The 17,866-nt window shown below is 44.3% G+C and overlaps 1 protein-coding gene across 1 annotated transcript in view; it reads right to left on the bottom strand.

The window, feature by feature from the left end:
- TENM2 (teneurin transmembrane protein 2) overlaps positions 1 to 17,866 on the bottom strand; it is a 488,845-nt gene that overhangs the window by 157,640 nt on the left and 313,339 nt on the right. The window contains 3 exon segments of the mRNA XM_070373048.1: positions 5,835 to 6,020; positions 7,741 to 7,941; positions 14,012 to 14,206. Coding sequence (XP_070229149.1) covers positions 5,835 to 6,020; positions 7,741 to 7,941; positions 14,012 to 14,206 — 582 coding nt within the window.

The following is a 17,866-nucleotide window of genomic DNA, read 5'->3' as shown; positions in this document are numbered from 1 at the left end:
ACTGGTCTCAGGAAGAAACTGAGGCCAGAAGGTTGGGTGACTTCTCAAGGGCACCCAGAACGTTCGTGGCACAGCCAAGCCTAGAACACAGATCTCCTCTGTCAATTTATTCTTCATGACACCATGATGAATCAGAGAGCAAGTGGTGATTAAATGTCCATCATGAACATCTTACGGAATTCATCGCTCTGGGGCCCTCTCTGTGTTCCCTTTCCCTTTAATATGAAGTCTTAAGTGCACGCTGTGAACCCAAGAAGCACAGACTTGGAAGAAATGCTGATTCTCTGTAAAAGTTGAAGCGACCAAGTGCTCATTACACACACTCAGGGAGCGCAGCTCAGGTTTTCTATAGCTCTGACTCTTTGATGTTTTCCTTTCTTTAGAATCTGGCATCTGTCATGCTAACGCTTACTCCGTTCTGACAGTTCAGAACTGTTTTTAGTTCTTTGCTCTTATGAAGGCAGTAACTCCTTGTATCATGCTATCTCCTTGTTGGGCCTGGCCTTGTCCCTGTGGGCCACACAACAGCACATCAAGGGACCCTCTGACATCTGAAGGGGATGGTACAAGGAATGCTCCAACTTACTGTCTCCTCACAGATCTAAAATTCCAAGACTTCTTTGCCTCTTTTCTTTTTTGATGGGACCTCCTTTTCTTCTGGGGCATATATTACTAAATCACATAGGAAGTAATACAAAAGAAAATTTACATTTAAACTAAGGACGGTTGAGCTATAAAACTAGTGGGAGCTTTGTGACTACCTTCCCCCAAAAGCTCCTCTTCAACATCTAGGCCAAGAAAGTAAACACTTTCAGCAACACATCTTACTACTTATAAGGCAGTTTTCTTTTTCTTTTTTTTCTATTTTATTCCACTTTTTGCAGTGAGCTGAAAATGGGTTCCCATAACCACTACCACCAGGCCCTTGTTCTGAGTTTGGGTAGGAAACCTGGGCAGACTGCCTGAACAGACTCAAAGATAACTTCTGGGCATGTGGTGATTCCTGATCTTCAGTGAAAAGGCTCACATTCTGGCCAACGTGTAGGGGGGCAAAAAATAGCAGAGGAACATCCTCTCCTCTTTGCTATTCATAGTCTTAAATGGTAAATAATCATCACTTTTAGGTTTTCACTTCAAAAAAGACGGGAGATCCTCGGATAGGTTCCAAGAAGGGCTCCAGGAGGAATAGGTTAATGAGCGAATCAGAGAATTAGCTGCTTCCACAGATCCTGTAGGAAGGACGGCACCACAGTGGCAAATTTTATCTCAACTTGATATCTCATTGTAGAGTCATGAAAGCTCAAATGTTGAAGGATAATAGCTACAAGAAAAAAAAAAAGTTTCTACAACTAGAGTGAAGCTGGAATGAGATGCAGAAGCAGCTGTACTGGTCTGAAGCTGGTTCATTTCGACAGTGGTCTCCTTCCTGACCGTTCCCTGTAGCGCCGAAGTTCTCTGCCTCCTGGACTGTGACCCTGTCTATTCCGGGTGACAATCACTTAATCAGCATATCAGATTTTCGCACGGCTGGTTCTACCTTGGGTAAAGATTCATTTTCCTTATTAACATCGCAAGAACCTAGTTCTTTCCCCAACCAATTAAAGAGGAAAAATAGAAGGGCCCCAGTGCGATCGAGGGAAAAGAAAACTGATGTGACTCGTGTTCCAGGGGCAGGTTATTCAGCCCCACAAGGTTCTGGGAATCCAGTCCTCATGATTCCAAAATGCAGTTGGAGGTCAGGACCACATAGACAAAATAAACAGGCTAGAATAACCATTATAGACATTGCTTGCTACCCAGATATCAAGGAGTTCACGCAGGGTTGGAGCCTAGTGTCAACGGGTTTATTCTGTGCACGTGTTAGCTTGTATTATTTAGAGTGGGTGTCTGGACAGCTGACATTCAAGAGATAATAGTGACTATCTTCAATTAGCATTTTGCTTTCCTCTTGCAATCTCCGGTAATAAGAACACTGGTCTCTCCCTGTATTTTGCCCCACTATTCTGTTTGCAAAACATGTTAACATTTACTCTATTTCTTTATAAGAGATGTTTATCTGACTCTACTCTAGCTCACAGAGACTTCTGACCTATTCTATGGTTCCTTTATGCCCTGGTGTTATAGATTTTGAATGGACTTCTGAGGTTAAATCTTCAGTATTAATAAGAGGCAGGCAGGGGAGGGGTGGCAGGTGATTGGAAAAACAACCCATTTTAGGATTATGCTTAAAGAATGAGACTATTCTCACCACACAATGTGCTTTCCGACTTATTCATATGCGTAAACTGCCGTCTATTCAAATACTGCTAATATATTCTAAAGACATACAGGAATTGCAGTTGATCTGGATTCAGTACCTATTTCTCATCAATGCAATTCTGTAGATTTTAGCCACCCTCTGTTTTTAACCTGTTAGAGACAAAGTAAATTCACTGCTTGGTAGAATCCAGCCTAGGATTGGTTAAGCTAGCTCTACCAGCTTATTTCACATAACGCTGAAATGTGATACCTTGTATTTAAATTTTCAGCGACATGTATTAAATATCCAAATACAATTGGGTTGAAAAATTCTAGAAATGCATTTGACCAGCTATGAATAGATTCTGGTGATTCTACTTGACTGAGCTGTAGAGGCTGTGCTTTTATTCTCGTCCCCGCCCCTCCCCAAGCCCAGCATCTATCTTCTTGCTTCCTTCAGTAAAATACATGTGATACATAAGGACTGATGTGAATTGCTTAGCTACTATTTGCAATGACCCTAAGAAAACCGTTGCACCATGACCTTTTGAAAACAAACCACAGACAACCCAAAGCACCCCAACTCTAAGCACCCACGGCTTTGTCTTACCCTAAACCTGCCGATGCCTTTTTTGTAGGCTAGGTGCCATTTCATTCTTATTTATTTTCTATTTTTCAAAACACAGCATTTGAGGCTCTTTTTGAAAGGAACCAAAGAGCCTCGCTTTCCTTTCTGACTGTCAGTATCCCTGAGGAGGAGGACTGATTCTGGGCTTGTAAATTGTGGCATTTACTTAAAGCGAATTGACAGGAGTGTCTGCTCAAAATAAAAGACTAAAACTCCATGATATAGCTCTGGGGGCAGAGGTTGCAAAGCAAAAGGCGCAATTACGTGTATACGAACACCTCTAGAGTTTGAATAGCAAATCTCACCAAACCAAGGTATGCCTGGGTTTTTTTGAGCAAAGCCCCAGAAAACATATTAATAAATCTATGAGGAGATGGCGTGGATCCTACTAAGAAAACCATAGAGCCCTAATTTCTCACAAGGACAGACACTGGTGATAAAGACCTTTATAACTTAAGTAGTGCAAGCTCATGAAGTCACGCGAGATCATAATTCTCAAGGAGAAACCTTCCTGGGATGTCACTAGCTTCATTGGGGGAGCTTTACTTGGCATATAAATCTGCATCTTTCTCTATCTCTCAAGAGGTCATGGTGATGTGAACTTCAACCAAATGCTTCAAGTAGCAAAAACACCTTTCTCTAATTCATCTCACCCAAAGGGCTAGCTAGAATCATCTCCTGTGCTCTGCTGCTGGCCGCATCCTCACCATCTTCTATGAGACTCAAGATACCATCTTCCCATCTCATTTTCAAAGACCACAGAGACATTTCCATGCCACAGTTTTCTTCTCTCTCCTCGCTCTCTGTGACATCTGGACCTTTCCTTTTCTCTTGGCCCCTGATGTCCTTCAAGTCACATTTGGTGTCCTTTCCCTAAAGTGAGTTGCTGACCCTCTTCTCTTTCCTCCTCTCTCTACCCAGACTGGTACAACTCTCCGATTCAGGGGTAGGCCAGTTTTTTTCCAGTATGTTTTGCATCAGACCACACAGGGCTTCGCGGACCATGCCGCAATTACTCAAGGCTGAGGAGCGGTGCGGAAGCTAACAATACATCAATCACATGGGTGGGGCTGCCCCCAACTAACACCTTGTGTAATGGACACTGAAATTGAAGTTTCATATAATTGTTATGTGTCAGGAAATATTTTTCTTTCAACCCTTAAAAAAATGTGACAACTATTCTTAGCTCGTAAGTCACAGAAAAACAGGCAGCAGGCTGGATTTGGCCCCCTTCAGCCTAGAATTTTCCAAGCTTCGCTCTGATCCATCAGCACTGTGAGCTCTTCCCAGAGTAGAGATGGGTTGTAGGATGGAGAGGGCCAGCAGGCATCCCTGTGGGATGCTAAACCCTTGGCAGATGGGGGGTGGGGGGTAAAGGGGAGGTTGAGGTTGGATTGTGTGAACTGAGAGAAAGTGGGATTTTCTACCTAAAGGTTATTGGTTGGCAAGAGCTCTTTTGGGGAGGAAGACTGAGGGCAATGGAGGTATTGGGGGAGAGTCTGTATTTACATCACACCAAGCATGCAAAAGTATTTCAAGAGGAGCACCCCTAAAGAGCAGGAGCTATTGGTAATGATTTTAAACTGTCTGGATACTGGGTTGTACACATCCTTCCCTTGAGAGCTTTCTGAATTTTCCCCCAGACTCTGCAGGGAACTGTAAATGAAAGCAGGAGGGGAGGGGGGCGTGGGATCTGGAGCATCACTGAGAGATTGCAAAAACAATTCACTGCCAACAGACTGTCCCGGCAGGGTCCCAGTGCTACGGTCATGGCCTGGATAGGCACGCTGCGCCCTCTGATGCCCAATTAGATGGAATTAGGGAAAACCAAATGCAAAGAGCACTTTGTCTCTGCCTGACCACCCAAATGAACAGCATGGGAAACTGAGTCTGTTCTCATGAGTCAGCCCTGGACCAGCTCCTAATCCTGCCTTTTACTCCAGGTGCCTGGGGTCTTGAGGTTAGGGCAGATGGGAGGGCCCCCACCTCAATGGCTAGAATCAAAGGTAAGTTCAAGAGACCAAGTTAGTAGTTCGGATGGAAACTTCTCTGAGAGTGTCCATGCCAGCCAGTGGCTTCAGCCAGACTTCGCATGAAATCAACCCTAGATCTGACTTAATTAAATAACAAATGCAAAAAAACAAATGCTAATCCCAACTGTCTAAGAGATGTGGAAAGCCAGAGGGCAATCACTCCCATCTCCTCAATTAAAGGGGTAACTGGTATAATGAATCCAGTTTTGTCCTACCCTAAACCACAATAATGACAAAAAAGAAACCAAAATGGAAGAAACTCGAGAACTACCACTTCTTAACAAAGAAAATGACCTGTAGAGACATATTCTCGGTCATGAGCTTATATAGAGATATGGCTGAGTGAGAATGAAATGGGGTCAAAGGAGGAGACATTTATCGATGGTGGTGGCGGTAGGCAGGAGCCCAAAGGCAAAGTTTTTGTCTTGGGATAGCAAGAGGATGCTCAAACTTATTACAATTGGTACCTGGTTACCCAGGAAACCTGGGAGTCCAGCCTGCATCCAACCATATCTCCAAGAAGTGAGTTCCATTGTTGCCACCAAGCCAGGATCCAGTGATCCAACCAGCTGGGAGGATATTCAGAAAGGGGAGACCTGCAGACCGCAGTTGCGTGGGGTACTTAAAACCTCCAGGTCCTGACAATTTCCCATGAGTGTGCATTTCTCTCTCCCCCTGCTCAGTAATTTGGATGGGTTTTCTTATCTAATCTGGTCCCTTTCCTCCCAATCTGGAATTCTGGGAAGCAGGGAAAATCTTTTCCAATCCGGACCATGCTTTTCCTTTCCCTATGCCCCCGGGGAGATTTGAGAGGCAGCAGGAAGCATTGTGTCCCTGAGGGAACAGCCGGTTGCAACGCACGACCATCACTATAGATCTACGATTTATGAAAATAAAGCAATATGTGCCTGTTTCGGTGCCTGCCGTTTGCCTACCAATGGTGCAGTGTTCACCATTCCAGCCCTCTCGGCATTCACATTTGCCATCTTTACAGGTCCCGTGCTCAATGCAGCGGGGGTGGCAGACGCGCTGGTCGCAAGCTGCGCCTGTCCAGCCCTCTTCACAGCGGCAGGCTCCCCCGATGCAGACGCCGTGAGTGCCACAGTCTACTGAGCACACTTCTGGAAGAAAAACAATGATTACAGCTCAACACCACCTCCGGTGAAACCCTCCATGGGAGGCCAGACCACAAACATGGCCCAGGTCCCTGGAACTGGCCCAAGGCCCATGTCATCTTGGGCAGCCTGTCTCTCCACTGGCCGGGTATTCATTCATGGTTAGGTAGTTTCTAGAGCAGTGTTCTCAGAGGGAGACCCCTGGACTGGCTGCATCAACCATCACTTGGGAACTATGTAGAGATGCAACTTCTTATGCCTTGGTTGGTCCTCCAAGCTTAGAAATGCAGGGAGTGAGACTCAGAAATTTGTTTCACTATGTTTTCCAAGTGTTTCTGATGCACACTGAAATGTGAGGACCACATTTCTGGGGCGGGACATCATCCCAGGAAGAGGTCAGAGACTGCCCATCTGGTTTGGCAAAGCTCCCTGGGAAGTGCCCACCTGAAAAGATACCCATGGAGCCTGACTCCCTGGCCAGCTGGGATGTCTTTCCCTGTTGAGAGCCTGTCTTGCCCCAAAGCCAGTTGGGGCCCCACAACAGCTCCATCCACACAGGAGGACGCAGACCCAGCTGTCACCTGGAATGGCACTGTGGTGGCCATCAGGACCGCTCTAACTGTGCTGCATTTACACAGCTTCTTTCTCAAAGGAGCTCAAAGTCTTTTGTGGTTGGGGAGGAGACAGACAGACAGATATGCACTCTCTGGCGTTCCAGACCTCTCACTCGAGGACAAGCACGAGCCAGACACTCATCCTTACAACAGACTACGGAGGGAGGCATGGCTCATCAGGCCCGGGAGGGGAAAGCCACACCAGGAGGGTCAGTGACTCACTCCAAGTCACACAGCAAGTCGGCTGCACAGCTGGGCCTTGGATCTAGGACTGCCCTGCCCTCCCCATCCTCTGTAGCACCTGTCCTGGGTCACTAGTCTCAGAACTGAAGCCAGAGACGAGTGGGCTGAGAAGACACTCAACATAGCCCATTTTAATGGAATCTTCCTTTTTTTTTCCCTTCTGGAATGAAATATTCACTTCTTTCCCATTGTAGCAAAGCTTCACATAGGTTCCCTTTCTGATTGCCATGGCAATCTGACAGCTGTCTCACTACCCACAGGAAGGGGGCGGAAAGATGATGGCTTGCTTGGATAGGTGCTGTCAGTGTGAATGGAACGGTTCTTGGAGAGGTGGGGACTGGCCTGAACTGTTGAACCGTTCCTTTTTAAGGTCACTTGGGAGGGAAGACATGTACTCTTAATTTTAGGAAAATAAAGTGTATGGTACAACTTCATTATTTTCCTGTCACTAGAGTATTGCAGAGCTTTATAACATGTTCACCCAGGACCCCAAGGGAGCCTCTTTTCTGTTTTATAGGACGTTCCATTCAGTTTGTCTGGGACTGAATTGTTTGGTTTTGTTTTCTAGTACCTTTAGGGAGTGTACATAAGAAAGCTCTAATGCAAATAGAAGCGTCCCTCCCGGACCCCTCATCCATTTGCGGTGACGAAACCAACAAGGCACAAGAACCTATGTGGATTCGTTTGCATGTTTCTCAAGGATCCAAGACTTCAGGGCTGAGAACAGAGTAAGAGAGGTACTATGCAACTGACTAAAGTCCCTCCCTTCCGAGCTAAGTGCAAAGAGTTGATTCCCATCTTTGTGGGCTCATGGAAGGAACACAGGGTGTGAGCATTGGGGGAAGTGAGGAGGAAACCTCTGGACTTACCGACGGAGCAGTCGGGACCCATCCAGTTGGGATCGCAGCTGCAGAGGCCAGTATCTGGGAGGTACGTGCCATGCCCACTACACTGGTCTGGGCACTGGACCCTCGCCAGCTCACAGTTGAGGCCACCCCAGCCAGGGCTGCAAAGGCATTCTCCATTTACACAGACCCCATGGCTGGAGCACGTAGGATCCAAGCAATCAACTGAAAAAAACAGAGGGGAAAAGTACTGATCACTCATGGGGGCGGGGACATGAAATACCAGCTGAGAGCTGAATGGACCAGTGGTTCACCAGTTCCTATCCACCTGCAAGAAAATGGAGCAGCCCCAGTAAGAGTTATGCGGCCCTTTGAAGAAGACCCATACAGAATGAAAGATTTTTGATTTGTTAAAACACTACATCTCAAACTTGAAGAGAATGTAAAGGAAAAAGGGAGATTTCTCAAGCGGAATTAGAGGAACTGAATACAGAGTTGTGTCACCCAACTTTGAGAGCTTTGTAAGGTTATAAGTAATAGTATCTTAACTGAACCACATCGGGGCTTCTGAGACTGGACCATGAATGCTGGTGATATCTTTAAATGTATCACCAAACCCAAACATCACCCACTATTGGAAAGAAGAGTAGAGAGGCTCAGTCTAACTTCACTAATACTTGACTTCAGAAGGTACCAAAAGATGAAAAAGAAAACCAGTGAGACTCATGCATGAGTCACTTTCCTAATTAAGTTTCACTTAGGATAAGTCTAAAATTAGTGTTCACTCTCTGAGCACATATCTACTCAAGAAGTTAGTAAATGTACAGGATGGAAGAGGAGAAAGTGGTTGTTGTTCAGTTGTGTCCGACTCTGCAACCCCATGGACTTGCCAGGCTTCTCTGTCCATGGGATTCTCCAGGCAAGAATACTGGAGTGGGTTGCCATTTCCTTCTCCAGGGGATGTTTCCAACCCAGGGAACGAACCTGATTCTCCTTCACGTAAAGGCAGAGTCTTTACTGTCTGAACTACCAGGGAAGCCCAGAGAAAGTGAAGCTGGGTATGGAAATGACCCCAAAGGGGTCATCTTCCTACACATAGTCATGAGTGGACTGGATGGGGCAGTCTCTGGCTGTGTCACTGACCTTTCCACAGACGGTTACTCAGACAAATTAATGGTCAGATTCTGGTCATTGTTGTTCTGGCCAGTTTCATGGTCTGCTTGCTTGGCTATCTCAGTAATCAGAGTGGATACACACCCAGTAGTAACTTGAAGATTATTACTCTGGAATCAACTCAGAATGAGGAGAGGAATGAGATGCAAAGGCCAGTTGTCAAGGACAGGACTTTTTGTATGAGAATGTGACCCCAAACTAGGACATCCATCTAGCTTGTGAAGCGCAAGTGTTAGTCACTCGGTCATGTCTGACTCTTTGCAACCCCATGAACTGTAGCCCTTCATGCTCCTCTGTCCATGGGATTCTCCAGGCAAGAATACTGGTGTGGGTAGCCATTCCCATCTCCAGGGGATCTTCCCGACCCAAGAACCCTGTGTTGTAGACAGATTCTTTACTGTCTGAGCCACCAGGGAAGCCCTCAGGGAAGCCCTCCTGCCCCCTCTCCATTTAGCTTGCAGGTAGGTAAACACAGCTTTTCAAAGGAAGACCAGCTCCCTTGGGTATTCCTAGAAAATGATGCAGTGGCATTTGGAGGAAAGAACACTGCACACTGTGGGGTCTGAGTGGTGAATAGTGATCTTGCAAGAAGCTTAGATGTTGCCTTGTGGATCATGGCAATGAAGGGAGGGTGTCTTATAATCTTATTTGACTAAGACATACATTTCGCTCATTTTAACAGCTTGGAAATCAGGTCTGTTGGCATAGATTAAATCATTTGCTTCTGCCATCATCTGGGGGCACAGCCAGCTTGAGATCACTTAAACCCTTTTCTTGAGGTTTTTCAGGCCACGTTGATAGTGTCATTCAGTCCCTTGTATGAATGTGTGCCATCTTGTAGTTCAGATTCTCAGAGAAGATTTTGATTTCTCTCTTTTCCCAGTGCCAAGACTGAAATAAGGTTTTTGTCCTCTAAATAGCTCACTGTGACATTCAGATGGGGTTCTAGCTTGCTGTAGTATAGTAGCTCTTTTTCTTTCTTATGATATACAAAGTAATGGTGTTATTTTAAAACTGATGGTACATCAGCTCCAAATATGGCATGATTTAGATTATCCAAACTACTTCATTCTGGGGGACATCAGACTCGAGGAACTTGGATTTAACTGAATTCATGATATTCCATGAAGCTTCCAAAGAGTACCTCTCCCTTCAGGTAAAAAGTAAGAATTTTCAGTGTTAAGAGATGTTTCTCAGGATCGCATTTGGACCTTCTCAGGAAGATACTATTTATGTAAATCAGCTCAAAATTATTTGAGCCACGAGGAAACAAAAGCTGCCACTGATTTTTTTTTTTTTTCAGGAATACTGTCTCAGAAAGGTACGTTTCAGTGATTTATTATCACTTAGAGATGTTTATGATGTTACTTGCTCTGGTTACAACCACTTTCAGGCTGAATTCATTCTCTTGGGGACTATTACTCCTGACGACATCAACCCTTTCTGATACTTTCTAATTTGCTCCATTCAGTCGGGTGGAGCACATCTGGCTGTAAATGAACTGAAAGGTTCCAACACACAGAAGACATTCACAAAGAGGCTGTGCAATGCCCTTGACAGCTCATGCCTTGCTCAGTCAAGAGAATATAGTAGGTGCTCAATACACATCTGCTGAGAGGATGAATGGCAGACTTCGTCGTAAGCATTATTGTTAATGAGACAAATTTTCAGCGTGAAGGACTAACTGACAAGAAGGACAGAAGGGTGCCAACAACATCTTTCTTTGGGGAAGAATGTAGTGCAACTTGGAATCTACAAAATATGAACTCACTCGTTAAGCATCAATCTTGTCCATATTCTTTTCATAAAAGAAAACCCCAAAGTTCTGTCCTCATTTCGGACATAGAGAAAGAAACAAGTACATGAAAACACCTTGTGTGCTTTGCGCCTCAATAATGACTCCCCATCTATAATTAGCCACTTAAAATGTTTGGTGAGGTGCCAAGAGCTAGGAGCTTTCAAAAAACTGAAAAAACTGTAATATAATCATTTTCTTAAAAGGATGACATAAAAAGTAATATACCAAAAAAAAAAGAAAGAAAGAAAATGGCACTTTTCTTCCAGATTTAAATTAGTTTTCTCTGCTCTATCCTGAATTACAGTGTGGAGGAAGGAGGAAAATCCACTGAGATTTATTAGCCTTGGAGTGGAATGTCATCAAAAGAACCATTTGCTGTATCTAGAAATGGGAGATAACCCTTTCTCTGGTCATTGAGACCAGTAAATATGCCCTTTGTGCTACATAATTACAGCAGCCGATAGAATAACTAAATTCAGACTTTAAGGGGCATAGTTTCACTGAGAATTTTAAATTTGGTTCCAATTTCATAAGGTGGTCTTGTGGTCACGTCCTTAGAGTCTTCAGCAGGCAGGAGGGAGGCTGGCATTTTACGAAGCTTTATAAATAGAAACAGTGTTATACTTAAAAGGGGGACAGTGGCCTTTACCAGCTAAGTACCATGTGCCTTATACCGCCAGCCCCTTGGCAGCTGAAATCATTAGAACTCATTTAGTCTTGGGCCCTCTGTAGGTTTGACAAAAAAGGATTGTGAATGCAATTTTTATCCCTAAGGATAAAAAAGGAGGTCAAGGAGTTTTACAAACAATATGTACTATAAACCCCTGAAGAACCATGAATTACATTTATGAAGTTAAATGTCATTGAAAAATGACTCAACCATGAAACTGACATGAAAACATGGCTGACTGAAACTAATATGTCAATTCCTCTCTCATCACCTTCCCACTCCCCCAGATATCATTGAGTGAAGCCTCACGAATCTGTCCTTCCGTTTTCTTGTGCAAATTTGTTAATAGTACAACAACGTTTAGGCAGCAAAAACAGAGGATGGCAGCTATTGATTTCGTTGCCATGGCCATTTCAGGTAAATTGTTTGAACGTTATGGCTAGGATGAATATCAAAGAAAAAAAAAGCTAAATGGAAGAAAAAGTGCTGATCCAGGCTTTCTGATTCCATTTCCTGTTTTGAAAACAGCATATGAATCATTTCGGTTCATTCTTTTGGGGTAGCAGAAATCAATAGAGGAAACTTCATCCTCTCATAATGATCCACGTGACTTCCTTGTTTTGTTGGATGTTTAATTCATTCCAAACATTTAAATAAGACCAACTGGGACAGTGAGAACGTTGAGAAATTACTTGAAATTCCACTCATATAGATATACACAAGCCTTCCTGGACAGAAAAAATTCTAAGACGGGCAATGCCATGGTTCTATCACTACCCTCTTGCCAAATGATGTATGCAAAAGGTCGTTTTAACCTTTCTTGTCATATTATTGGCTTCTCCCATGTTTTCACAAAATGAAGCTTTGCCTCCTGCAGTCCATTTATCTTTAAGAACTTTGACCTTTTTATTAAATCAGCACTTCCTCCATCCAAACTCCCAATTTGGTTTTATGATGCAGACAGAGGGAGGAAGCCTACTTTTTATAACAGAAGAAAAAAGAGAGAGAGAGTTGAGTAAGTGATGACCTGGGGCGGGGGGTCACACTTCTGGGTCCCACTAAGGGCACCAGCACTGATGTATTGGAAAATCTTAGAATACTGTCACGGAAGCAGAGCCTTGTGGAAATAGTTCTAAAAACCATGAAATGGGAGATGTTACAAGGCGAGCTTTTGTATGTGTTTCTAAGGGTAAGCCATTGTCATTCCTCTGTAGTGAGGGCTGTAATGGTTTGTGAGTTTGTACAAAAACCCAGAGATCTGTGAAATAACAGGATGAAAGAACAGATCCACTTGCATCTAGGAACCTCGTGGCATCTGAGGTCCATTCTTAATCAGCTTGGCAGTGAGATGCTGGGAGAGTACATGGGTGCCTGACATTCAAGGATCTTTTCCGGGGAGACATCCTGGGTGGTCATCTCAAGCTGTTTCCTATGGGGGAGGTAATGGGCTTCATTCCTCCCCTTAGTTTGTTGGGCAAGTGGATGCTGATTTTTTCCACTGGGAGGATGGGAGAGAAACAGCCATTTGGGTTGCATGGGGACATTTCGCTGGGAGATGGACTGAGTGGAAAGATGCTGAAGACTTCCAATGCAAAGGCTGAGGAGCAGGTGAGGTTCTGAGAAGAAGGGTTTTTTACCTTCCTACCACTTGGGGTTGATTCTTTATATGGGAAGATGCAATAGGTGGCCATAGTCTGGAAGGGCAAACACAGAGGGGAAGGCTGACAGGCAGCTTGGCTGAGTTCCATTGCCATACAGGTCCCAACACTTGGCTACCAAATGACTTTTAGAAGCACCAACTGGAGTAACGAGGATGACTTAGCTTGTTTCTGAACACCTCCAGAGGGGAGCTCTTTACCTGTATTCCTGCATTTTCTCCTCCAAACCTCCCTTTTTCAATCTCTAAGCCTGATCTCTGATCATGTTTCGTCAAACTGGATTTAGCTGATTACATCCTCTGATTCCCCCTCTCCCCACCATGTGCTAGAGGCCACTTCAAAGCATAGAGTGAGCTCCTCAGGACTCATCAAATCCCAGCTTTCTCACTGCACACCCTCTCTCCTCTGTCTCTGTGACTGTAGGTAACCAGGATCGTTTGCTCTACATGGTGTCTCTAAACGACATGGGTACCCACTGTCTCTCAAGCCTGACTGTCTTTTATGAATATGAATTTTGGCAGAAATATTTACACAGACATATATGTATCTGAGATTACCAGGAACAGTTTTTTTTTTTTTTTTTTTAAAGCTTTGGGGAAGGGAGGAGAATTAAGGATTCTTGTTTGTTCTTAATGCATAGCATAATTCTCAATGTAGAGGGCTTTAAATAAAGCAGAAGAAAAGAGAAGAGGGGAAGGGCAAGGAAGGAAAAGGAAATGAAAGAGCAGGAAGGGAAGGAAGTAGAGGGAGAGAGAAGACAGAAAAACAAAGGAGAAAGAGAAAAGGAGCTAATTATCATAAAGTAGGGGAAAACAGACCATGCCTTTCAGAGCCACCCTTAAGCTCACTCTCTAAAGTCCTACAATTTAAGAAGTCCATTGAAGCTGAGGGGTTTGAAATGTAAAATGTTTCTTTCCTTTGCAAAACAGGGAGCCAGGACTAGGCTCATCAGCATAGGTCCAGACCTGCAGACACCAGCCCAGCCCTTGGGCTTACCTTCCTCGCAGTGCTCGCCCTTGTAGCCGGCTGAGCAGACGCAGTTGCCATCAATGCAGGAGCCGTGGCCCCCGCAGGAAGGATCAATGCACTGATTCAAGGGCACGTCGCACTCTGCGCCTTTCCAGCCGCTGTAGCACTGGCACGTCCCTTTAGAGTACTGTCCATTCCCGCTGCACAGCACGGGGCAGGCGGCTGCAAAGAGCGAAGACAGAGCACCAGGTCAGGGGGTCCAGAGCTTGAAGAACTGTGTCAGTCTAAGAAGGCAGAGCCCGCTGGGCATCTCAGCTCTGCCTGTACTGCTCTGGGCTGGGGACTTGGGCCATGGACTTGGCAGAGCAATTTTCAAATAAACAATCACCACCACCACAGAAATGCTACTAATGATCACTAATAAGAACCTGCCGTATAGCACAGGGGACTCTACTCAATACTCTGTAATGATCTACATGGGAAAAAAAATCTAAACATGAGTGGACATATGTATAACTGATTCACTTTGCTGTACAGCAGAAACTAATAGAACATTGTAAGTCAACTATACTCCAATAAAAATTAATTTTAAAATGCTACTAATAAAAGCAGTTACCATCAACTGAATGCTTATTATACTCTGGGCATGGCATAAGATGCTTTAGGTACAATTTACTGCTGAATCGTCATTACCACCCAGTGAGGTGGAGTTAGAATCACAATCCCATTTTATAGGGGAAGCTCAGACTGGGGAAAGAACTTTGCTGAAATCACAAAACTCAACAGTAGGGGGCCCATGGGAAATCAGGTTGCCTCACCTCTTAAGCTGTGCCCTTAACTAAGACCCAAGGACAAGCAAGTATTGTTGCTGTTGTTGGTAAGGGGGATCGGGACCCATTTTGCTGAATATTTTACCTTCAGATTGCTGCTGCTGCTAAGTCGCTTCAGTCGTGTCTGACCCTGTGTGACCCCATAGACGACAGCCCACCAGGCTCCCCTGTCCCTGGGATTCTCCAGGCAAGAACACTGGAGTGGGTTGCCATTTCCTTCTCCAATGCATGAAAGTGAAAAGTGAAAGTGAAGTTGCTCAGTCGTGTCCGACTCTTTGCGACCCCATGGACTGTAGCCTACCAGGCTCCTCCGCCCATGGGATTTTCCAGGCAAGAGTACTGGAGTGGGGTGCCACTGCCTTCTCTGTACCTTCAGATTAGTCAACTGCTATTCCTGGTAAGTTTATGTTCATTAAAAAGGAAGGGGATGGGCCAGTGTTGAGACACAACCTCTCTATGCTTCACTTTCCTTATCTAGACCACAAAGAAATAACTGCCGACCCCAAAGGGTAATGTGTGATAAAGAATAAAGAGGAAAGATGCCTGGCCTTAAAAAAAAAAAAAAAAAAAGGACTGGAGGGCAGGCTAAAGACAGGAAATCTCTAGCAGTTCTCTAGCAGGGACCCTCTTTCATCTGTTGAGAGGAAGAAGGCTGACAATCAGAGGGGATGGCCTGGTATGAATTATCAACAATTCTCACCAGTTTGGCTTCAATTATGCTGATACTGTTCCTTTGGAGGTCATTAAGAGTGGGATTTTAGTGGTCAACTTCAGGCTTTGGGCTTTGCACTTCAGGATCAGTTTGTAAAGAATCTGAATTTCCAACCTGCCTTCTGTTGTTCAGTCATTAAGTTGTGTCCGACTCTTCGTGACCCCGTGGACTGCAGCACGCCAGGCTTCCTTGTCCTTCACTATCTCCAGGAGTTTGCTCAAATTCATGTCCATTGAACTGGTGACACTATCTAACCATCTCATTCTTTGCCACCCCCTTCTTCTTTTGCCTTCTAGAGGAGGGAATGGCAAACTACTCCACTATTCTTGCTGCGAGAACCCCATGAATAGTATAAAAAGGCAAAAAGATATGACACCAGAAGATGAGCCCCCCAAGTCAGAAGGTGTGCGATATGCTACTGGGGAAGAGTGGAGGGCAATTACTAATGGCTCCAAAAAGAATGAAGATGCTTCAGTGGAAATGAAGATGCCAAAGTGGAAATGACGCCCAGTTGAGGATGTGCCTGGTGCTAAAAGTAAAGTCCAATGCCATAAGGAACAATACTGCATAGGAACTTGGAACGTCAGGTCTATGAATCAAGGTAAATTGGATGTGGTCAAGCAGGAGATGGTAAGAGTGAATGTATTGACATCTTAGGAATCAGTGAACTAAAATGGACAGAAATGGGTGGATTTAATCCGATGACCATATCATTATATCTACTTCTGTGGACAAGAATCTCTTAGAAGAACCTGGCTTTTAGTGTGAGCCTAAAATGAGGACACTGTTCCAGGTTATGGAACTGGCATCCAGAGACCTTCAGAAATGACCTACAGAGGTATTTTTAGTGATTCCTGGTTTACCTGTGATTTGTGATGCCGTGGCTCCAAGAATTCTGCAGTCACATATGTGTGTACAACTGGAATGGTCTCCCCATCCCCTGATGTGATTCCATTATCTAATTAGATCACTCCATAATAATGGCCCCACCCACCTTATCAATCCCCCTTTGTTGTCATGTTGTTTATTTTTTATAGTAATTCATTCTCCTTCTGTGAGTGTTTAATTTCCCAAAGATATAGTAAACTACAGAAGGACAAGATTGTGGTTATCAGTGTTGATTTCCTTCTAGTGCTACATTCATCAATGTTAGCTTGCTTGAGTAAATATTTCTATTATGTTCTTGATTCATTCAGGGATTCCCAAGTTGTGGGGGTGTGGGCAAGCACTACATGGCCATTTATGAAAGGTGTGGAAAGAACAATTTCTAGAGTGGACCTCATGTTGTACATACAATGCCTTTTTTCTGGGGAAGGGTGTGTTGATGGTAATTGACCTTAATTATAAACTGATGTGAAACAAAAACATCTCAACAGTTGACATATGATGGAGGGGTTATTTCCTCCCCTGCCCAACAAATGCTTTGTAGTAGAATAAGTGGGAAAAAAAATGGCCATTTCCAGTAGAATTCTTATCCTTATGACTCTATTAATACCAGAAAAGAAGAATGAGTTCAAAAGTGAGAACATCAAAGTTACATGTTAAATTTAGATAAAATCTCTCTAAATATTGAGAACTTGCCTTCTATTCCAAGAGACTTGAGTGGAGAGACCCATAGAGTTTCTACCCATGCTGACTGTCTGAGAGAGAGTAGAGGGAAGAGTTTTAAATCAGGGAACCCAAGATTCAAAATTAGAGACTGTGTTAATATGAACAAGTATGAGAAATGATGGGCTTTCTCAAAGTTTGCAGAGGGCTTCCAGGACAAAGTACACTGGTTCCATGTCAGTGCCCCAGGATACACTCACGCTAAGCTCTAGGTCAGGGATGGCCGTTGAGTGCCCATGGGCCACTATTCTCCCTTCCTGCACCTCTGCAGAGACGAATCAAAGCATTTTGCTCTCCCGAGTCTAGAAAAAGCCTGAAAACCTTCAAGGTAGCGGCCCTGGCTGGGACTTGGGAGCAGGCGGACAAGAGAAAACTCAGTTGCCCTTTCTGATCTAGGTAACACTGAAGATATCTCCTGGTGGGAAAACTTGAATAAGCACCATTTCTTACCCCCCGCCACCCATGCACACTCAAGAGGGAAAAGAGTGAGAAGTGTGAGTATCTAGTGGGATGAGCTTCCAAGGGCTGTTTCTGACCTGAGGGTTATATATTAGACTAGTTCTGGATGGCAGAGAAAGTTACATTAAATCACCACCAATGGGCTTCCACTGGACATTCCTTCCACCCCAAAGGTGGAGGAGGGTAAGAAGCAAAGAGGAAAAAATTATTGTCTTTATCAATTGAAAAATAAAGTTAGGATTATTTTCTTATTTCATATTGAAACAGCTTCTC

Source organism: Bos mutus, chromosome 7, assembly GCF_027580195.1.
Source record: "Bos mutus isolate GX-2022 chromosome 7, NWIPB_WYAK_1.1, whole genome shotgun sequence".
NCBI lineage: Eukaryota > Metazoa > Chordata > Mammalia > Artiodactyla > Bovidae > Bos > Bos mutus.
This window is presented reverse-complemented; position numbering and strand designations above follow the sequence as displayed.